The sequence below is a fragment of the Babylonia areolata genome, chromosome 22 (genome assembly GCF_041734735.1).
Source record: "Babylonia areolata isolate BAREFJ2019XMU chromosome 22, ASM4173473v1, whole genome shotgun sequence".
Taxonomy (NCBI): domain Eukaryota; kingdom Metazoa; phylum Mollusca; class Gastropoda; order Neogastropoda; family Buccinidae; genus Babylonia; species Babylonia areolata.
The window spans coordinates 770,492-794,200 of record NC_134897.1 but is presented as its reverse complement, the minus strand read 5'-3'; the positions used below and the strand labels follow the sequence as shown (position 1 = coordinate 794,200).

General features: G+C 46.9%; 1 protein-coding gene across 1 annotated transcript in view; it reads left to right on the top strand.

Annotated features, from left to right (window-relative positions):
- Positions 1-23,359, top strand: part of LOC143297184 (collagen alpha-1(XII) chain-like) — a 37,503-nt gene extending 14,144 nt beyond the window's left edge. Inside the window, exons 8-9 of the mRNA XM_076609383.1 lie at positions 21,061-21,447; positions 21,678-23,359. Of these exons, the coding sequence (XP_076465498.1) occupies positions 21,061-21,447; positions 21,678-21,685 (395 nt within the window). The 3' untranslated portion in view covers positions 21,686-23,359. The remainder of the gene's footprint in view (positions 1-21,060; positions 21,448-21,677) is intronic.
- Positions 23,360-23,709: the final 350 nt, after the last annotated feature.

Sequence of the window (23,709 nt, the reverse complement as noted above, 5' to 3'; positions counted from 1 at the left end):
CACAGTATAGTCATCACTGTGTCCAGGTGTGTAGTTCTCAGTCAGACAGCACAGTATAATCATCACTGTGTCCAGGTGTGTAGTTCTCAGTCAGACAGCACAGTATAATCATCACTGTGTCCAGGTGTGTAGTTCTCAGTCAGACAGCACAGTATAATCATCACTGTGTCCAGGTGTGTAGTTCTCAGTCAGACAGCACAGTGTAATCATCACTGTGTCCAGGTGTGTAGTTCTCAGTCAGACAGCACAGTATAACCATCACTGTGTCCAGGTGTGTAGTTCTCAGTCAGACAGCACAGTATAATCATCACTGTGTCCAGGTGTGTAGTTCTCAGTCAGACAGCACAGTGTAATCATCACTGTGTCCAGGTGTGTAGTTCTCAGTCACACAGCACAGTGTAATCATCACTGTGTCCAGGTGTGTAGTTCTCAGTCAGACAGCACAGTATAATCATCACTGTGTCCAGGTGTGTAGTTCTCAGTCAGACAGCACAGTATAATCATCACTGTGTCCAGGTGTGTAGTTCTCAGTCAGACAGCACAGTGTAATCATCACTGTGTCCAGGTGTGTAGTTCTCAGTCAGACAGCACAGTATAGTCATCACTGTGTCCACCAGGTGTGTAGTTCTCAGTCAGACAGCACAGTATAATCATCACTGTGTCCACCAGGTGTGTAGTTCTCAGTCAGACAGCACAGTATAGTCATCACTGTGTCCAGGTGTGTAGTTCTCAGTCAGACAGCACAGTATAATCATCACTGTGTCCACCAGGTGTGTAGTTCTCAGTCAGACAGCACAGTATAATCATCACTGTGTCCAGGTGTGTAGTTCTCAGTCAGACAGCACAGTATAGTCATCACTGTGTCCAGGTGTGTAGTTCTCAGTCAGACAGCACAGTATAGTCATCACTGTGTCCACCAGGTGTGTAGTTCTCAGTCAGACAGCACAGTATAGTCATCACTGTGTCCAGGTGTGTAGTTCTCAGTCAGACAGCACAGTATAATCATCACTGTGTCCACCAGGTGTGTAGTTCTCAGTCAGACAGCACAGTATAATCATCACTGTGTCCACCAGGTGTGTAGTTCTCAGTCAGACAGCACAGTATAATCATCACTGTGTCCACCAGGTGTGTAGTTCTCAGTCAGACAGCACAGTATAATCATCACTGTGTCCAGGTGTGTAGTTCTCAGTCAGACAGCACAGTATAGCCATCACTGTGTCCACCAGGTGTGTAGTTCTCAGTCAGACAGCACAGTATAGTCATCACTGTGTCCACCAGGTGTGTAGTTCTCAGTCAGACAGCACAGTATAATCATCACTGTGTCCAGGTGTGTAGTTCTCAGTCAGACAGCACAGTATAATCATCACTGTGTCCAGGTGTGTAGTTCTCAGTCAGACAGCACAGTATAGTCATCACTGTGTCCACCAGGTGTGTAGTTCTCAGTCAGACAGCACAGTATAATCATCACTGTGTCCAGGTGTGTAGTTCTCAGTCAGACAGCACAGTATAATCATCACTGTGTCCACCAGGTGTGTAGTTCTCAGTCAGACAGCACAGTATAGTCATCACTGTGTCCACCAGGTGTGTAGTTCTCAGTCAGACAGCACAGTATAATCATCACTGTGTCCAGGTGTGTAGTTCTCAGTCAGACAGCACAGTATAATCATCACTGTGTCCAGGTGTGTAGTTCTCAGTCAGACAGCACAGTATAGTCATCACTGTGTCCACCAGGTGTGTAGTTCTCAGTCAGACAGCACAGTATAGTCATCACTGTGTCCAGGTGTGTAGTTCTCAGTCAGACAGCACAGTATAGTCATCACTGTGTCTACCAGGTGTGTAGTTCTCAGTCAGACAGCACAGTGTAATCATCACTGTGTCCAGGTGTGTAGTTCTCAGTCAGACAGCACAGTATAATCATCACTGTGTCCAGGTGTGTAGTTCTCAGTCAGACAGCACAGTATAATCATCACTGTGTCCACCAGGTGTGTAGTTCTCAGTCAGACAGCACAGTATAGTCATCACTGTGTCCACCAGGTGTGTAGTTCTCAGTCAGACAGCACAGTATAATCATCACTGTGTCCAGGTGTGTAGTTCTCAGTCAGACAGCACAGTATAATCATCACTGTGTCCAGGTGTGTAGTTCTCAGTCAGACAGCACAGTATAATCATCACTGTGTCCAGGTGTGTAGTTCTCAGTCAGACAGCACAGTATAATCATCACTGTGTCCAGGTGTGTAGTTCTCAGTCAGACAGCACAGTATAGTCATCACTGTGTCCACCAGGTGTGTAGTTCTCAGTCAGACAGCACAGTATAATCATCACTGTGTCCAGGTGTGTAGTTCTCAGTCAGACAGCACAGTATAATCATCACTGTGTCCACCAGGTGTGTAGTTCTCAGTCAGACAGCACAGTATAATCATCACTGTGTCACAGGTGTGTAGTTCTCAGTCAGACAGCACAGTATAGTCATCACTGTGTCCACCAGGTGTGTAGTTCTCAGTCAGACAGCACAGTATAGTCATCACTGTGTCCACCAGGTGTGTAGTTCTCAGTCAGACAGCACAGTATAGTCATCACTGTGTCCAGGTGTGTAGTTCTCAGTCAGACAGCACAGTATAATCATCACTGTGTCCAGGTGTGTAGTTCTCAGTCAGACAGCACAGTATAGTCATCACTGTGTCCACCAGGTGTGTAGTTCTCAGTCAGACAGCACAGTATAATCATCACTGTGTCCAGGTGTGTAGTTCTCAGTCAGACAGCACAGTATAATCATCACTGTGTCCACCAGGTGTGTAGTTCTCAGTCAGACAGCACAGTATAGTCATCACTGTGTCCAGGTGTGTAGTTCTCAGTCAGACAGCACAGTATAGTCATCACTGTGTCCACCAGGTGTGTAGTTCTCAGTCAGACAGCACAGTGTAATCATCACTGTGTCCAGGTGTGTAGTTCTCAGTCAGACAGCACAGTATAGTCATCACTGTGTCCACCAGGTGTGTAGTTCTCAGTCAGACAGCACAGTATAATCATCACTGTGTCCAGGTGTGTAGTTCTCAGTCAGACAGCACAGTATAGTCATCACTGTGTCCAGGTGTGTAGTTCTCAGTCAGACAGCACAGTATAATCATCACTGTGTCCAGGTGTGTAGTTCTCAGTCAGACAGCACAGTATAATCATCACTGTGTCCAGGTGTGTAGTTCTCAGTCAGACAGCACAGTATAATCATCACTGTGTCCAGGTGTGTAGTTCTCAGTCAGACAGCACAGTGTAATCATCACTGTGTCCAGGTGTGTAGTTCTCAGTCAGACAGCACAGTATAATCATCACTGTGTCCAGGTGTGTAGTTCTCAGTCAGACAGCACAGTATAATCATCACTGTGTCCACCAGGTGTGTAGTTCTCAGTCAGACAGCACAGTATAATCATCACTGTGTCCAGGTGTGTAGTTCTCAGTCAGACAGCACAGTGTAATCATCACTGTGTCCAGGTGTGTAGTTCTCAGTCAGACAGCACAGTATAATCATCACTGTGTCCAGGTGTGTAGTTCTCAGTCAGACAGCACAGTATAATCATCACTGTGTCCAGGTGTGTAGTTCCCAGTCAGACAGCACAGTATAGTCATCACTGTGTCCACCAGGTGTGTAGTTCTCAGTCAGACAGCACAGTATAATCATCACTGTGTCCAGGTGTGTAGTTCTCAGTCAGACAGCACAGTATAATCATGACTGTGTCCACCAGGTGTGTAGTTCTCAGTCAGACAGCACAGTGTAATCATCACTGTGTCAAGGTGTGTAGTTCTCAGTCAGACAGCACAGTATAGTCATCACTGTGTCCACCAGGTGTGTAGTTCTCAGTCAGACAGCACAGTATAATCATCACTGTGTCCAGGTGTGTAGTTCTCAGTCAGACAGCACAGTATAGTCATCACTGTGTCCAGGTGTGTAGTTCTCAGTCAGACAGCACAGTATAATCATCACTGTGTCCAGGTGTGTAGTTCTCAGTCAGACAGCACAGTATAGTCATCACTGTGTCCACCAGGTGTGTAGTTCTCAGTCAGACAGCACAGTATAATCATCACTGTGTCCAGGTGTGTAGTTCTCAGTCAGACAGCACAGTATAATCATCACTGTGTCCACCAGGTGTGTAGTTCTCAGTCAGACAGCACAGTATAGTCATCACTGTGTCCAGGTGTGTAGTTCTCAGTCAGACAGCACAGTATAATCATCACTGTGTCCACCAGGTGTGTAGTTCTCAGTCAGACAGCACAGTGTAATCATCACTGTGTCCACAGGTGTGTAGTTCTCAGTCAGACAGCACAGTATAATCATCACTGTGTCCAGGTGTGTAGTTCTCAGTCAGACAGCACAGTATAATCATCACTGTGTCCACCAGGTGTGTAGTTCTCAGTCAGACAGCACAGTATAGTCATCACTGTGTCCAGGTGTGTAGTTCTCAGTCAGACAGCACAGTATAATCATCACTGTGTCCAGGTGTGTAGTTCTCAGTCAGACAGCACAGTATAATCATCACTGTGTCCACCAGGTGTGTAGTTTCTCAGTCAGACAGCACAGTATAGTCATCACTGTGTCCACCAGGTGTGTAGTTCTCAGTCAGACAGGCACAGTATAGTCATCACTGTGTCCACCAGGTGTGTAGTTCTCAGTCAGACAGCACAGTATAGTCATCACTGTGTCCAGGTGTGTAGTTCTCAGTCAGACAGCACAGTATAGTCATCACTGTGTCCAGGTGTGTAGTTCTCAGTCAGACAGCACAGTATAATCATCACTGTGTCCCACCAGGTGTGTAGTTCTCAGTCAGGACAGCACAGTATAGTCATCACTGTGTCCAGGTGTGTAGTTCTCAGTCAGACAGCACAGTATAATCATCACTGTGTCCACCAGGTGTGTAGTTCTCAGTCAGACAACACAGTATAATCATCACTGTGTCAACCAGGTGTGTAGTTCTCAGTCAGACAGCACAGTATAGTCCTCACTGTGTCCAGGTGTGTAGTTCTCAGTCAGACAGCACAGTATAATCATCACTGTGTCCAGGTGTGTAGTTCTCAGTCAGGACAGCACAGTATAATCATCACTGTGTCCACCAGGTGTGTAGTTCTCAGTCAGACAGCACAGTATAGCCATCACTGTGTCCAGGTGTGTAGTTCTCAGTCACACAGCACAGTATAATCATCACTGTGTCCAGGTGTGTAGTTCCTCAGTCAGACAGCACAGTATAATCATCACTGTGTCCCACCAGGTGTGTAGTTCTCAAGTCAGACAGCACAGTATAGCCAATCACTGTGTCCAGGTGTGTAGTTCTCAGTCACACAGCACAGTATAATCATCCACTGTGTCCAGGTGTGTAGTTCTCAGTCAGACAGCACAGTATAATCATCACTGTGTCCACCAGGTGTGTAGTTCTCAGTCAGACAGCACAGTATAATCATCACTGTGTCCACCAGGTGTGTAGTTCTCAGTCAGACAGCACAGTGTAATCATCACTGTGTCCAGGTGTGTAGTTCTCAGTCAGACAGCACAGTATAGTCATCACTGTGTTCACCAGGTGTGTAGTTCTCAGTCAGACAGCACAGTATAGCCATCACTGTGTCCAGGTGTGTAGTTCTCAGTCAGACAGCACAGTATAGTCATCACTGTGTTCACCAGGTGTGTAGTTCTCAGTCAGACAGCACAGTATAGCCATCACTGTGTCCAGGTGTGTAGTTCTCAGTCAGACAGCACAGTATAGCCATCACTGTGTCCAGGTGTGTTAGTTCTCAGTCACAGCAGCACAGTATAATCATCACTGTGTCCAGGTGTGTAGTTCTCAGTCAGACAGCACAGTATAATCATCACTGTGTCCACCAGGTGTGTAGTTCTCAGTCAGACAGCACAGTATAGTCATCACTGTGGTCCACCAGGTGTGTAGTTCTCAGTCAGACAGCACAGTATAGTCATCACTGTGTCCCAGGTGTGTAGTTCTCAGTCAGACAACACAGTATAATCATCACTGTGTCCACCAGGTGTGTAGTTCTCAGTCAGACAGCACAGTGTAATCATCACTGTGTCCCAGGTGTGTAGTTCTCAGTCAGACAGCACAGTATAGTCATCACTGTGGTTCACCAGTGTGTAGTTCTCAGTCAGACAGCACAGTATAGCCATCACTGTGTCCAGGTTGTAGTTCTCAGTCAGACAGCACAGTATAGTCATCACTGTGTTCACCAGGTGTGTAGTTCTCAGTCAGGACAGCACAGTATAGCCATCACTGGGTCCAGGTGTGTAGTTCTCAGTCAGACAGCACAGTATAGCCATCACTGTGTCCAGGTGTGTAGTTCTCAGTCACACAGCACAGATAATCATCACTGTGTCCAGGTGTGTAGTTCTCAGTCAGACAGCACAGTATAATCATCACTGTGTCCACCAGGTGTGTAGTTCTCAGTCAGACAGCACAGTATAGTCATCACTGTGTCCACCAGGTGTGTAGTTCTCAGTCAGACAGCACAGTATAATCATCACTGTGTCCAGGTGTGTAGTTCTCAGTCAGACAGCACAGTATAATCATCACTGTGTCACCAGGTGTGTAGTTCTCAGTCAGACAGCACAGTATAGTCATCACTGTGTCCACCAGGTGTGTAGGTTCTCAGTCAGACAGCACAGTATAGTCATCACTGTGTCCACCAGGTGTGTAGTTCTCAGTCAGACAGCACAGTATAATCATCACTGTGTCCAGGTGTGTAGGTTCTCAGTCAGACAGCACAGTGTAATCATCACTGTGTCCAGGTGTGTAGTTCTCAGTCCGACAGCACAGTATAGTCATCACTGTGTCAAGGTGTGTAGTTCTCAGTCCAGACAGCACAGTATAGTCATCACTGTGTCCACCAGGTGTGTAGTTCTCAGTCAGACAGCACAGTATAGTCATCACTGTGTCCAGGTGTGTAGTTCTCAATCAGACAGCACAGTATAGTCATCACTGTGTCCACCAGGTGTGTAGTTCTCAGTCAGACAGCACAGTATAATCATCACTGTGTCCACCAGGTGTGTAGTTCTCAGTCAGACAGCACAGTATAGTCATCACTGTGTCCAGGTGTGTAGGTTCTCAGTCAGACAGCACAGTGTAATCATCACTGTGTCCACCAGGTGTGTAGTTCGCAGTCAGACAGCACAGTATAATCAATCACTGTGTCCACCAGGTGTGTAGTTCTCAGTCAGACAGCACAGTATAATCATCACTGTGTCCAGGTGTGTAGTTCTCAGTCAGACAGCACAGTATAGTCATCACTGTGTCCAGGTGTGTAGTTCTCAGTCAGACAGCACAGTATAATCATCACTGTGTCCAGGTGTGTAGGTCTCAGTCAGACAGCACAGTATAAGTCATCACTGTGTCCAGTGTGTAGTTCTCAGTCAGACGCACAGGATAATCATCACTGTGGTCCAGGTGTGTAGTTCTCATCAGACAGCACAGTGTAATCATCACGTGTCCACCAGGTGTGTAGTTCTCAGTCTTCGACAGCACAGTATGTCATCACTGTGTCCGAGGTGGGTAGTATCTCAGTCAGACAGCACACGTGTAATCATCACTGTGTCCACCAGGGTGTAGTTCTCAGTCAGACACACAGTGTAATCATCACGTGTCCAGTGTGTAGTTCTCAGTCAGACAGCACAGTATAATCATCACTTGTCCACCAGTGTGTATTTCTCAGTCAGACAGCACAGTATAAACATGCACTGTGTCCAGGTGTTGTAGTTCTCAGTCAGGACAGCACAGTATATGTCATCACTGTGTCCAGGTGTGTAGTTCTCAAGTCAGACAGCACAGTATAATCATCACTGTGTCCAGGTGTGTAGTTCTCAGTCAGACAGCACAGTATAATCATCACTGTGTCCCACCAGGTGTGTAGTTCTCAGTCAGACAGACAGTATAGTCATCACTGTGTCCACCAGGTGTGTAGTTCTCAGTCAGACAGCACAGTTTAGTCATCACTGTGTCCACCAGGTGTGTAGTTCTCAGTCAGACAGCACAGTATAATCATCACGGTGTCCACCAGGTGTGTAGTTCTCAGTCAGACAGCACAGTATATTCATCACTGTGTCCAGGTGTGTAGTTCTCAGTCAGACAGCACAGTATAGTCATCACTGTGTCCAGGTGTGTAGTTCTCAGTCAGACAGCACAGTATAATCATCACTGTGTCCAGGTGTGTAGTTCTCAGTCAGACAGCACAGTGTAATCCTCACTGTGTCCAGGTGTGTAGTTCTCAGTCAGACAGCACAGTATAATCATCACTGTGTCCACCAGGTGTGTAGTTCTCAGTCAGACAGCACAGTATAATCATCACTGTGTCCAGGTGTGTAGTTCTCAGTCAGACAGCACAGTATAATCATCACTGTGTCCAGGTGTGTAGTTCTCAGTCAGACAGCACAGTATAGTCATCACTGTGTCCACCAGGTGTGTAGTTCTCAGTCAGACAGCACAGTATAGTCATCACTGTGTCCAGGTGTGTAGTTCTCAGTCAGACAGCGCAGTATAGTCATCACTGTGTCCAGGTGTGTAGTTCTCAATCAGACAGCACAGTATAGTCATCACTGTGTCCACCAGGTGTGTAGTTCTCAGTCAGACAGCACAGTATAATCATCACTGTGTCCCAGGTGTGTAGTTCTCAGTCAGACAGCACAGTATAATCATCACTGTGTCCACCAGGTGTGTAGTTCTCAGTCAGACAGCACAGTATAATCATCGCTGTGTCCAGGTGTGTAGTTCCTCAGTCAGACAGCACAGTATAAATCATCACTGTGTCCACCAGGTGTGTAGTTCTCAGTCAGACAGCACAGTATAATCATCACTGTGTCCAGGTGTGTAGTTCTCAGTCAGACAGCACAGTATAGTCATCACTGTGTCCAGGTGTGTAGTTCACAGTCAGACAGCACAGTATAATCATCACTGTGTCCACCAGGTGTGTAGTTCTCAGTCAGACAGCACAGTATAATCATCACTGTGTCCAGGTGTGTAGTTCTCAGTCAGACAGCACAGTATAATCATCACTGTGGTCCAGGTGTGTAGTTCTCAGGTCAGACAGCACAGTATAATCATCTACTGTGTCCACCAGGTGTGTAGTTCTCAGTCAGACAGCACAGTTATAATCATCACTGTGTCCAGGTGTGTAGTTCTCAGTCACACAGCACAGTATAATCATCACTGTGTCCACCAGGTGTGTAGTTCTCAGTCAGACAGCACAGTATAATCATCACTGTGTCAAGGTGTGTAGTTCTCAGTCAGACAGCACAGTATAGTCATCACTGTGTCCACCAGGGTGTGTAGTTCTCAGTCAGACAGCCACAGTATAGTCATCACTGTGTCCACCAGGTGTGTAGTTCTCAGTCAGACAGCACAGTATAGTCATCACTGTGTCCAGGTGTGTAGTTCTCAGTCAGACAGCACCAGTGTAATCATCACTGTGTCCACCAGGTGTGTAGTTCTCAGTCAGACAGCACAGTGTAATCATCACTGTGTCCAGGTGTGTAGTTCTGAGTCAGACAGCACAGTATAGTCATCACTGTGTCCAGGTGTGTAGTTCTCAGTCAGACAGCACAGTATAATCATCACTGTGTCCACAGGTGTGTAGTTCTCAGTCAGACAGCACAGTATAATCATCACTGTGTCCACCAGGTGTGTAGTTCTCAGTCAGACAGCACAGTATAACCATCACTGTGTCCACCATGTGTGTAGTTCTCAGTCAGACAGCACAGTATAATCATCACTGTGTCCACCAGGTGTGTAGTTCTCAGTCAGACAGCACAGTATAGTCATCACTGTGTCCAGGTGTGTAGTTCTCAGTCAGACAGCACAGTATAATCATCACTGTGTCCAGGTGTGTAGTTCTCAGTCAGACAGCACAGTGTAATCATCACTGTGTCCAGGTGTGTAGTTCTCAGTCAGACAGCACAGTATAGTCATCACTGTGTCCACCAGGTGTGTAGTTCTCAGTCAGACAGCACAGTGTAATCATCACTGTGTCCAGGTGTGTAGTCTCAGTCAGACAGCACAGTATAGTCATCACTGTGTCCACCAGGTGTGTAGTTCTCAGTCAGACAGCACAGTATAATCATCACTGTGTCCAGGTGTGTAGTTCTCAGTCACACAGCACAGTATAATCATCACTGTGTCCAGGTGTGTAGTTCTCAGTCAGACAGCACAGTATAGTCATCACTGTGTCCACCAGGTGTGTAGTTCTCAGTCAGACAGCACAGTATAATCATCACTGTGTCAAGGTGTGTAGTTCTCAGTCAGACAGCACAGTATAGTCATCACTGTGTCCAGGTGTGTAGTTCTCAGTCAGACAGCACAGTATAATCATCACTGTGTCCAGGTGTGTAGTTCTCAGTCAGACAGCACAGTATAATCATCACTGTGTCAGGTGTGTAGTTCTCAGTCAGACAGCACAGTATAGTCATCAAATGTGTCCACCAGGTGTGTAGTTCTCAGTCAGAACAGCACAGTATAGTCATCACTGTGTCCACCAGGTGTTTAGTACGTCTGTCAGACAGCACAGGATAATCATCACTGTGTCCAGGTGTGTAGTTCTCAGTCAGACAGCACAGTATAAATCATCACTGTGTCCACCAGGTGTGTAGTTCTCAGTCCTGACAGCACAGTAAAATCATCACTGTGTCCAGGTGTGTAGGTTCTCAGTCAGACAGGCACAGTATAGTCATCACTGTGTCCAGGTGTGTAGTTCTCAGTCAGACAGCACAGTGTAATCATCACTGTGTCCACCAGGTGTGTAGTTCTCAGTCACAACAGCACAGTATAATCATCACTGTGTCCAGGTGATTAGGTTCGGTCTCAGTCTGACAGCACAGTATAGTCATCACTGTGTCCACCTGGTGTGTAGTTCTCAGTCAGACAGCACAGAATAGTCATCACTGTGTCCAGGTGTGTAGTTTCTCAGTCAGACAGCACAGTGTAATCATCACTGTGTCCAGGTGTGTAGTTCTTCAGTTCAGACAGCACAGTGTAATCTCACTGTGTCCACCAGGTGTGTAGTTTCTCAAGTCAGACAGCACAGTATAGTCATCACTGTGTCCAGGTGTGTAGTTTCTCAGTCAGACCGCACCGTGTAATCATCACTGTGTCCAGGTGTGTAGTTCTCAGTCAGACAGCACAGTATAGTCATCACTTGTGTCCACCAGGTGTGTAGTTTCTCAGTCAGACAGCACAGTATAGATCATCACTGTGTCCACCCGGTGTGTAGTTCTCAGTCAGACAGCACAGTAAAATCATCACTGTGTCCAGGTGTGTAGTTCTCAGTCAGACCGCACAGTGTAATCATCACTGTGATCCAGGTGTGTAGTTCTCAGTCAGACAGCACAGTGTAATCATCACTGTGTTCAGGTGTTGTACTTCACAGTCAGACAGCACAGTGTAATCATCACTGTGTTCCACCAGGTGTTAGATTCTCCAGTCAGACAGCACGTATAATCATCACTGTGTCCAGGTGTGTAGGTTCACATACAGACAGCACAGTATAGTCATCACTGTGTCCCCAGGGGTGTAGTTCTCAGTCAGACAGCACAGTATAGTCATCACTGTGTCCAGGTGTGTAGTTCTCAGTCAGACAGCCCAGTGTAATCATCACTGTGTCCAGGAGTGTAGTTCTCAGTCAGAACAGCACAGTATAATCATCACTGTGTCCACCAGTGTGTGTAGTTCTCAGTCAGACAGCACAGTATAGTCATCACTGTGTCACCAGGTGTGTAGTTCTCAGTCAGACAGCACAGTATAATCATCACTGTGTCCAGGTGTGTAGTTCTCAGTTCAGACAGCACAGTATAATCATCACTGTTGTCCAGGTGTGTAGTTCTCAGTCAGACAGCACAGTATAACTCATCACTGTGTCCAGGTGTGTAGTTCTCAGTCAGACAGCACAGTATAGTCATCACTGGTCCAGGTGTGTAGTTCTCAGTCAGACAGCACAGTATAGTCATCACCTGTGTCCCACCAGGTGTGTAGTTCTCAGTCAGACAGCACAGTATAATCATCACTGTGTCCCACCAGGTGGTGTAGTTCTCAGTCAGACAGCACAGTGTAATCATCACTGTGTCCACCAGGTGTTGTAGTTCTCAGTCACGAACAGCACAGTGTAATCATCACTGTGTCCAGGTGTGTAGTTCCTCAGTCAGACAGCACAGTATAATCATCACTGTGTCCAGGTGTGTATTTCTCAGTCAGACAGCACAGTATAGTCACACTGTGTCCACCAGGTGTGTAGTTCATCAGTCCACGACAGCACAGTATAGTCATCACTGTGTCCAGGTGTGTAGTTCTCAGTCAGACAGCACAGTATAATCATCACTGTGTCCAGGTGTGTAGTTTCTCAGTCGAGACAGGCACAGTATAGTCATCACTGTGTCCAGGTGTGTAGTTCTCAGTCACACAGCACAGTATAATCATCACTGTTGTCCAGGGTGTGTAGTTCTCAGTCAGGACAGCACAGTATAATCATCTCTGTGTCCACCAGGTGTGGTAGTTCTCAAGTCACACATGCACAGTATAATCATCACTGTGTCCACCAGGTGTGTAGTTCTCAGTCAGGACAGCACAGTATAATCATTCACTGTGTCCAGGTGTGAGTTCTCAGTCAGACAGCACAGTACTAGTCATTCACTGTGTCCACCAGGTGTGTAGTTCTCAGTCAGACAGCACCAGGATGTATAGTCATCATGTGTCCAGGTGTGTAGTTTCTCAGTCAGACAGCACAGTATAATCATCACTGTGTACCAGGTGTGTAGTTTCCAGTCAGGACAGCCAAGGGTATAGTCAACCACTGTGTCCACCAGTGTGTAGTTCTCAGTCAGACCAGCACAGTATTATCATCATCTGTGTCCAGGGTTTGTTAGTTCTCAGTCCAGACAGCTCAGTAGTAATCATCACTGTGTCCAGGTGTGTAGTTCTCAGTCAGACAGCACAGTATAATCATCACTGTGTCCACCAGGTGTGTAGTTCTCAGTCAGACAGCACAGTATAATCATCACTGTGTCCCAGGTGTGTAGTTCTCAGTCAGACAGCACAGTATAATCATCACTGTGTCCAGGTGTGTAGTTCTCAGTCAGACAGCACAGTATAATCATCACTGTGTCCAGGTGTGTAGTTCTCAGTCAGACAGCACAGTATAAGTCATCACTGTGTCCACCAGGTGTGTAGTTCTCAGTCAGACAGCACAGTATAGTCATCACTGTGTCCCAGGTGTGTAGTTCTCAGTCAGACAGCACAGTATAATCATCACTGTGTCCCAGGTGTGTAGTTCTCAGTCAGACAGCACAGTATAGTCATCACTGTGTCCAGGTGTGTAGTTCTCAGTCAGACAGCACAGTATAATCATCACTGTGTCACAGGTGTGTAGTTCTCAGTCAGACAGCACAGTATAGTCATCACTGTGTCCACCACAGTGTGTAGTTCTCAGTCAGACAAGCACAGTATAGTCAATCACTGTGTCCAGGTGTGTAGTTCTCAGTCAGACAGGCACAGTATATTCATCACTGTGTCCAGGTGGTGTATTTCTCAGTCAGACAGCACAGTATAAGTCATCACTGTGTTCCACAGGTGGTGTAGTTCTCAGTCAGACAGCACAGTATAGTCATTCACTGTGTCCAGGTGTGTAGTTCTCAGTCAGGACAGCACAGTATAGTCATCACTGTGGTCCAGGTGTGTAGTTCTCAGTCAGACAGCACAGTGTAATCATCACTGTGTCCAGGTGTGTAGTTCTCAGTCAGACAGCACAGTATAATCATCACTGTGTCCACCAGGTGTGTAGTTCTCAGTCAGACAGCACAGTATAGATCATCACTGTGTCCACCAGGTGTGTAGTTCTCAGTCAGACAGCACAGTATAGTCATCACTGTGTCCACCAGGTGTGTAGTTCTCAGTCTGACAGCACAGTATAATCATCACTGTGTCCAGGTGTGTAGTTCTCAGTCAGACAGCACAGTATAATCATCACTGTGTCCACCAGGTGTGTAGTTCTCAGTCAGACAGACAGTATAAATCATCACTGTTTCCAGGTTGTGTAGTTCTCAGTCAGACTCACTGTATAGTCATCACTGTGTCCAGGTGTGTAGTTCTCAGTCAGACAGCACAGTAGTAATCATCACTGTGTCCAGGTGTGTAGTTCTCAGTCAGACAGCACAGTATATCATCACTGTGTCCAGGTGTGTAGTTCTCAGTCAGACAGCACAGTATAATCATCACTGTGTCCAGGTGTGTTAGTTCTCAGTCCAGACAGCACAGTATAATCATCACTGTGTCCAGGTGTGTAGTTTCTCAGTCAGACAGCACAGTATAATCATCACTGTGTCCACCAGGTGTGTAGTTCTCAGTCAGACAGCACAGTAAGTCCATCACTGTGTCCAGGTGTGTAGTTTCTCAGTCAGACAGCACAGTATAAGTCATCACTGTGTCCAGGTGTGTAGTTCTCAGTCAGACAGCACAGTATAATCATCACTGTGTCCACCAGGTGTGTAGTTCTCAGTCAGACAGCACAGTATAGTCATCACTGTGTCCACCAGGGTGTGTAGTTCTCAGTCAGACAGCACAGTATAGTCATCACTGTGTCCAGGTGTGTAGTTCTCAGTCAGACAGCACAGTGTAATCATCACTGTGTCACCAGGTGTGTAGTTCTCAGTCAGACAGCACAGTATATTCATCACTGTGTCCAGGTGTGTAGTTCTCAGTCAGACAGCACAGTGTAATCATCACTGTGTCCACCAGGTGTGTAGTTCTCAGTCAGACAGCACAGTATAGTCATCACTGTGTCCAGGTGTGTAGTTCTCAGTCAGACAGCACAGTATAATCATCACTGTGTCCACCAGGTGTGTAGTTCTCAGTCAGACAGCACAGTATAATCATCACTGTGTCCACCAGGTGTGTAGTTCTCAGTCAGACAGCACAGTATAATCATCACTGTGTCCAGGTGTGTAGTTCTCAGTCAGACAGCACAGTATAGTCATCACTGTGTCCACCAGGTGTGTAGTTCTCAGTCAGACAGCACAGTATAATCATCACTGTGTCCAGGTGTGTAGTTCTCAGTCAGACAGCACAGTATAGTCATCACTGTGTCCAGGTGTGTAGTTCTTAGTCAGACAGCACAGTATAATCATCACTGTGTCCAGGTGTGTAGTTCTCAGTCAGACAGCACAGTATAATCATCACTGTGTCCACCAGGTGTGTAGTTCTCAGTCAGACAGCACAGTATAATCATCACTGTGTCCAGGTGTGTAGTTCTCAGTCAGACAGCACAGTATAATCATCACTGTGTCCACCAGGTGTGTAGTTCTCAGTCAGACAGCACAGTATAGTCATCACTGTGTCCAGGTGTGTAGTTCTCAGTCAGACAGCACAGTATAATCATCACTGTGTCCAGGTGTGTAGTTCTCAGTCAGACAGCACAGTATAATCATCACTGTGTCCAGGTGTGTAGTTCTCAGTCAGACAGCACAGTATAATCATCACTGTGTCCACCAGGTGTGTAGTTCTCAGTCAGACAGCACAGTATAATCATCACTGTGTCCACCAGGTGTGTAGTTCTCAGTCAGACAGCACAGTATAGTCATCACTGTGTCCACCAGGTGTGTAGTTCTCAGTCAGACAGCACAGTATAATCATCACTGTGTCCAGGTGTGTAGTTCTCAGTCAGACAGCACAGTATAGTCATCACTGTGTCCAGGTGTGTAGTTCTCAGTCAGACAGCACAGTATAATCATCACTGTGTCCACCAGGTGTGTAGTTCTCAGTCAGACAGCACAGTATAATCATCACTGTGTCCAGGTGTGTAGTTCTCAGTCAGACAGCACAGTGTAATCATCACTGTGTCCAGGTGTGTAGTTCTCAGTCAGACAGCACAGTATAGTCATCACTGTGTCCACCAGGTGTGTAGTTCTCTGTCAGACAGCACAGTGTAATCATCACTGTGTCCAGGTGTGTAGTTCTCAGTCAGACAGCACAGTATAGTCATCACTGTGTCCAGGTGTGTAGTTCTCAGTCAGACAGCACAGTATAGTCATCACTGTGTCCAGGTGTGTAGTTCTCAGTCACACAGCACAGTGTAATCATCACTGTGTCCAGGTGTGTAGTTCCAGTCAGACAGCACAGTATAGTCATCACTGTGTCCACCAGGTGTGTAGTTCTCAGTCAGACAGCACAGTATAGTCATCACTGTGTCCAGGTGTGTAGTTCTCAGTCAGGACAGCACAGTATAATCATCACTGTGTCCACCAGGTGTGTAGTTCTCAGTCAGACAGCACAGTATAGTCATCACTGTGTCCAGTGTGTAGTTCTCAGTCAGACAGCACAGTGTAATCATCACTGTGTCCACCAGGTGTGTAGTTCTCAGTCAGACAGCACAGTATAATCATCACTGTGTCCAGGTGTGTAGTTCTCAGTCAGACAGCACAGTATAGTCATCACTGTGTCCAGGTGTGTAGTTCTCAGTCAGACAGCACAGTATAATCATCACTGTGTCCACCAGGTGTGTAGTTCTCAGTCAGACAGCACAGTGTAATCATCACTGTGTCCAGGTGTGTAGTTCTCAGTCAGACAGAACAGTATAATCATCACTGTGTCCAGGTGTGTAGTTCTCAGTCAGACAGCACAGTATAGTCATCACTGTGTCCACCAGGTGTGTAGTTCTCAGTCAGACAGCACAGTATAGTCATCACTGTGTCCACCAGGTGTGTAGTTCTCAGTCAGACAGCACAGTATAGTCATCACTGTGTCCAGGTGTGTAGTTCTCAGTCAGACAGCACAGTATAGTCATCACTGTGTCCACCAGGTGTGTAGTTCTCAGTCAGACAGCACAGTATAGTCATCACTGTGTCCACCAGGTGTGTAGTTCTCAGTCAGACAGCACAGTATAGTCATCACTGTGTCCACCAGGTGTGTAGTTCTCAGTCAGACAGCACAGTATAGTCATCACTGTGTCCAGGTGTGTAGTTCTCAGTCAGACAGCACAGTATAGTCATCACTGTGTCCACCAGGTGTGTAGTTCTCAGTCAGACAGCACAGTATAATCATCACTGTGTCCAGGTGTGTAGTTCTCAGTCAGACAGCACAGTATAATCATCACTGTGTCCACCAGGTGTGTAGTTCTCAGTCAGACAGCACAGTATAGTCATCACTGTGTCCAGGTGTGTAGTTCTCAGTCAGACAGCACAGTATAATCATCACTGTGTCCAGGTGTGTAGTTCTCAGTCAGACAGCACAGTATAGTCATCACTGTGTCCACCAGGTGTGTAGTTCTCAGTCAGACAGCACAGTATAATCATCACTGTGTCCAGGTGTGTAGTTCTCAGTCAGACAGCACAGTATAGTCATCACTGTGTCCAGGTGTGTAGTTCTCAGTCAGACAGCACAGTATAATCATCAGTGTGTCCACCAGGTGTGTAGTTCTCAGTCAGACAGCACAGTATAATCATCACTGTGTCCACCAGGTGTGTAGTTCTCAGTCAGACAGCACAGTATAGCCATCACTGTGTCCACCAGGTGTGTAGTTCTCAGTCAGACAGCACAGTATAGCCATCACTGTGTCCACCAGGTGTGTAGTTCTCAGTCAGACAGCACAGTATAATCATCACTGTGTCCAGGTGTGTAGTTCTCAGTCAGACAGCACAGTATAATCATCACTGTGTCCACCAGGTGTGTAGTTCTCAGTCAGACAGCACAGTATAGTCATCACTGTGTCCACCAGGTGTGTAGTTCTCAGTCAGACAGCACAGTATAATCATCACTGTGTCCACCAGGTGTGTAGTTCTCAGTCAGACAGCACAGTGTAATCATCACTGTGTCCAGGTGTGTAGTTCTCAGTCAGACAGCACAGTATAGTCATCACTGTGTCCACCAGGTGTGTAGTTCTCAGTCAGACAGCACAGTATAGTCATCACTGTGTCCACCAGGTGTGTAGTTCTCAGTCAGACAGCACAGTATAGTCATCACTGTGTCCACCAGGTGTGTAGTTCTCAGTCAGACAGCACAGTATAGTCATCACTGTGTCCAGGTGTGTAGTTCTCAGTCAGACAACACAGTATAATCATCACTGTGTCAAGGTGTGTAGTTCTCAGTCAGACAGCACAGTATAATCATCACTGTGTCCAGGTGTGTAGTTCTCAGTCAGACAGCACAGTATAGTCATCACTGTGTCCACCAGGTGTGTAGTTCTCAGTCAGACAGCACAGTATAATCATCACTGTGTCCACCAGGTGTGTAGTTCTCAGTCAGACAGCACAGTATAATCATCACTGTGTCCAGGTGTGTAGTTCTCAGTCAGACAGCACAGTATAATCATCACTGTGTTCACCAGGTGTGTAGTTCTCAGTCAGACAGCACAGTGTAATCATCATTGTGTCCACCAGGTGTGTAGTTCTCAGTCAGACAGCACAGTATAATCATCACTGTGTCCAGGTGTGTAGTTCTCAGTCAGACAGCACAGTATAATCATCACTGTGTCCACCAGGTGTGTAGTTCTCAGTCAGACAGCACAGTATAGTCATCACTGTGTCCACCAGGTGTGTAGTTCTCAGTCAGACAGCACAGTATAATCATCACTGTGTCCACCAGGTGTGTAGTTCTCAGTCAGACAGCACAGTATAATCATCACTGTGTCCAGGTGTGTAGTTCTCAGTCAGACAGCACAGTATAGTCATCACTGTGTCCAGGTGTGTAGTTCTCAGTCAGACAGCACAGTATAATCATCACTGTGTCCAGGTGTGTAGTTCTCAGTCAGACAGCACAGTATAGTCATCACTGTGTCCAGGTGTGTAGTTCTCAGTCAGACAGCACAGTATAGCCATCACTGTGTCCAGGTGTGTAGTTCTCAGTCAGACAGCACAGTGTAATCATCACTGTGTCCACCAGGTGTGTAGTTCTCAGTCAGACAGCACAGTATAGTCATCACTGTGTCCAGGTGTGTAGTTCTCAGTCAGACAACACAGTATAGTCATCACTGTGTCCAGGTGTGTAGTTCTCAGTCAGACAGCACAGTATAGTCATCACTGTGTCCAGGTGTGTAGTTCTCAGTCAGACAGCACAGTATAGCCATCACTGTGTCCACCAGGTGTGTAGTTCTCAGTCAGACAGCACAGTATAATCATCACTGTGTCCACCAGGTGTGTAGTTCTCAGTCAGACAGCACAGTATAATCATCACTGTGTCCAGGTGTGTAGTTCTCAGTCAGACAGCACAGTATAATCATCACTGTGTCCAGGTGTGTAGTTCTCAGTCAGACAGCACAGTGTAATCATCACTGTGTCCACCAGGTGTGTAGTTCTCAGTCAGACAGCACAGTATAGTCATCACTGTGTCCAGGTGTGTAGTTCTCAGTCAGACAGCACAGTATAATCATCACTGTGTCCAGGTGTGTAGTTCTCAGTCAGACAGCACAGTATAGTCATCACTGTGTCCACCAGGTGTGTAGTTCTCAGTCAGACAGCACAGTATAATCATCACTGTGTCCACCAGGTGTGTAGTTCTCAGTCAGACAGCACAGTATAGCCATCACTGTGTCCACCAGGTGTGTAGTTCTCAGTCAGACAGCACAGTATAGTCATCACTGTGTCCACCAGGTGTGTAGTTCTCAGTCAGACAGCACAGTATAATCATCACTGTGTCCAGGTGTGTAGTTCTCAGACAGCACAGTATAATCATCACTGTGTCCACCAGGTGTGTAGTTCTCAGTCAGACAGCACAGTATAATCATCACTGTGTCCACCAGGTGTGTAGTTCTCAGTCAGACAGCACAGTATAATCATCACTGTGTCCACCAGGTGTGTAGTTCTCAGTCAGACAGCACAGTATAGTCATCACTGTGTCCACCAGGTGTGTAGTTCTCAGTCAGACAGCACAGTGTAATCATCACTGTGTCCACCAGGTGTGTAGTTCTCAGTCAGACAGCACAGTGTAATCATCACTGTGTCCAGGTGTGTAGTTCTCAGTCAGACAGCACAGTATAATCATCACTGTGTCCACCAGGTGTGTAGTTCTCAGTCAGACAGCACAGTATAATCATCACTGTGTCCAGGTGTGTAGTTCTCAGTCACACAGCACAGTATAATCATCACTGTGTCCAGGTGTGTAGTTCTCAGTCAGACAGCACAGTATAATCATCACTGTGTCCAGGTGTGTAGTTCTCAGTCAGACAGCACAGTATAGTCATCACTGTGTCCACCAGGTGTGTAGTTCTCAGTCAGACAGCACAGTATAATCATCACTGTGTCCACCAGGTGTGTAGTTCTCAGTCAGACAGCACAGTGTAATCATCACTGTGTCCACCAGGTGTGTAGTTCTCAGTCAGACAGCACAGTATAGTCATCACTGTGTCCACCAGGTGTGTAGTTCTCAGTCAGACAGCACAGTATAGTCATCACTGTGTCCAGGTGTGTAGTTCTCAGTCAGACAGCACAGTATAGTCATCACTGTGTCCACCAGGTGTGTAGTTCTCAGTCAGACAGCACAGTATAGTCATCACTGTGTCCAGGTGTGTAGTTCTCAGTCAGACAGCACAGTATAATCATCACTGTGTCCAGGTGTGTAGTTCTCAGTCAGACAGCACAGTATAGTCATCACTGTGTCCACCAGGTGTGTAGTTCTCAGTCACACAGCACAGTATAATCATCACTGTGTCCACCAGGTGTGTAGTTCTCAGTCAGACAGCACAGTATAGTCATCACTGTGTCCAGGTGTGTAGTTCTCAGTCAGACAGCACAGTATAGTCATCACTGTGTCCACCAGGTGTGTAGTTCTCAGTCAGACAGCACAGTATAGTCATCACTGTGTCCAGGTGTGTAGTTCTCAGTCAGACAGCACAGTATAGCCATCACTGTGTCCACCAGGTGTGTAGTTCTCAGTCAGACAGCACAGTGTAATCATCACTGTGTCCAGGTGTGTAGTTCTCAGTCAGACAGCACAGTATAGCCATCACTGTGTCCAGGTGTGTAGTTCTCAGTCAGACAGCACAGTATAATCATCAATCTGTCCAGGTGTGTAGAACTCAGACAGCACAGTATAATCACTCCATGTTCTCTGTGTCCAGGTGTGCAGTTCCCAGACCTCAGCCAGTTGCTGAGGAGGGCAGACAGGGCTCTCAGCACGGCCGGGAGTCGGGGCGTGGAGCCACAGGCCAGCGCCACTCTCTGGGGGTGGGTGGAGGGCGCCAGGAGGTGGGTGGGTGAGGCGCAGAAGGTGCTGCTGGTCTTTGTGGACGACAGCGTCACCATCACCAAGGACGTGCTGACCGCCGCCAGGGGGCTCCACGGCCACAAAGTGGACACCTACGTCATCTACGTGGGGGCGGGGCAGGGGGAGGGGCAGGCCGCAGAGAGGGTGGCCAGTGGCAGGGATCACGTGATCCGCATCCCCAGCTACAGCCAGCTGCGCCATCAGGGAACCGTGCTGGACACGCTGAGGACAGTCTGCAGAGGTCAGTGTATAGGGGTGTTGTGGAGGGGGAGGGGGTGGTCTTTGTTTCTTTGTTTGTGTCTGTTTGTCTGTGTTTGTGTGTCTGTATCAACGTGTTTTATATGCATATGTGTTTGGACACTCACGCACACACACACACACACACACACACACACACACACACACAGAGAATATGGACGATTGCTGAAATTAGTGACGTCATTATCACTCATGGCTGTTTTGTTCTTGCAGGTCTTTAATCACACTGACGTCATCGTCTATGCCTACACGTCATACCCCCCAGAAGCCCGTCCTTCCAAGTGACCTTCACCTTCAAGACATTTGGCTGTGATAAACTAATCTCTGCATCGTTCAGTGCCATCACCATCATCACAGACGTCGTCATCATCATCGCCATCGTCACTGATGTCGTCATCATCATCGCCATCATCACAGATGTCGTCATCATCTTCACCGTCATCTCTGATGTGCTGGGGAACAGACTATACCCTGCAGTCAGTGCTGGGGAACAGACTATACCCTGCAGTCAGTGCTGGGGAACAGACTATACCCTGCAGTCAGTGCTGGGGATACAGACTATACCCTGCAGTCAGTGCTGGGGAACAGACTATACCCTGCAGTCAGTGCTGGGGAACAGACTATACCCTGCAATCAGTGCTGGGGAACAGACTATACCCTGCAGTCAGTGCTGGGGAACAGACTATACCCTGCAGTCAGTGCTGGGGAACAGACTATACCCTGCAGTCAGTGCTGGGGAACAGACTATACCCTGCAGACCTGTTTCCCCCAGTCAGTGCTGGGGAACAGACTATACCTCCAGTCAGTGCTGGGGAACAGACTATACCCTCCAGTCAGTGCTGGGGAACAGACTATACCCTGCAGTCAGTGCTGGGGATACAGACCAGGTTGTCCACACAATGCAGGAAGGAGGGAGGGCGTTCCTTCAGTCACCTTGCCGTCAGCACGTGCTACATTACTGGGTCACCACTGGCTGTGTGTTGCCGTCACTGTGCGTGCACGCACACACACACGCACGCACACACCCACGCACGCACGCACACACACACACACACACACACACACACACACACACACACACACATCACTGCAAACACTCCCAACCCTTCCACATACATACATGCATACGTGTGAGCAGACGTGCTCATGCACCGAACATAATTGAACGGTTTATGTATGTATCTATATATTTATTTATTCATGTATTGAACTACTTATGTGTTCATTTTGATGGTGTGTCAGTGTGAATTATTGTCAATGTGTGTGTGAATCATGTCGTTGTGAACAGACAACAACTCTGACCACAAGGACTTCACGTCTCTTCCACGTTATGGTCTCTTGTCGTCTGCACCAACTGCGGTCTACCCGTTGATGCGCCGCGGTATACATGCGTTCTGTGCGTGTGTGTGTGTGTGTGTGTGTGTGTGTGTGTGTACGTGATTACCTGTGTGGAAGTTATATATATATATATATATATATATATATATATATATATATGCTTGTGTGTGTGTGTGTGTGTGTATGTGTGTGTGTGTGTGTGTGTGTGTTTACTATCGTTGACTATGGTTCCCTGTATAAGAAGTTATTGGAAACGTATCGTTATATGAATATCTAAAATTTAATGTATGCGTGCAAATGTATGAATTGAATATGTTGGTAAGCATGAACTTGAATAAAAGAAAGACAGACCTTTTATATATTTTCGTTTGTTAACCGGCATACTGTGTGTGTGTGTGCGTGCGCGCGCGCGCCGTGTGTGTGTGTGTGTGTGTGTGTGTGTGTGTGTGTGTGTGTGTTCGTCTCTGTCTCTATTTCTCTCTCTGTCTGTCTCTCTTTATGTCTCTGTCTCTGTCTCTCTGCCTCGCTCGTGAAATAAAAGAAATGGAAACCTGTTACATATTTTCGTTTGTGAATGCATACTCTGTGTGTGTGTGTGTGTGTGTGTGTGTGTGTGTGTGTGTGTGTGTGTGTTATGTGTGTGTGTGTGTGTTTGTGTGTGTGTGTGTGTGTGTGTGTGTGTCCGCGCATTTTTATCAATGGCTACAATAGCGCACTCTTTCAGTACCCATCTCAGCGAACGACTTCTTCTTCTTCTTCTGCGTTCACTCGTATGCACACGAGTGGGCTTTTACGTGTTTTTACCCCGCCATGTAGGCAGCCATACTCCGTTTTCGGGGGTGTTCATGCTGGGTATGTTCTTGTTTCTATAACCCACCGAACGCTGACATGGATTACAGGATCTCAG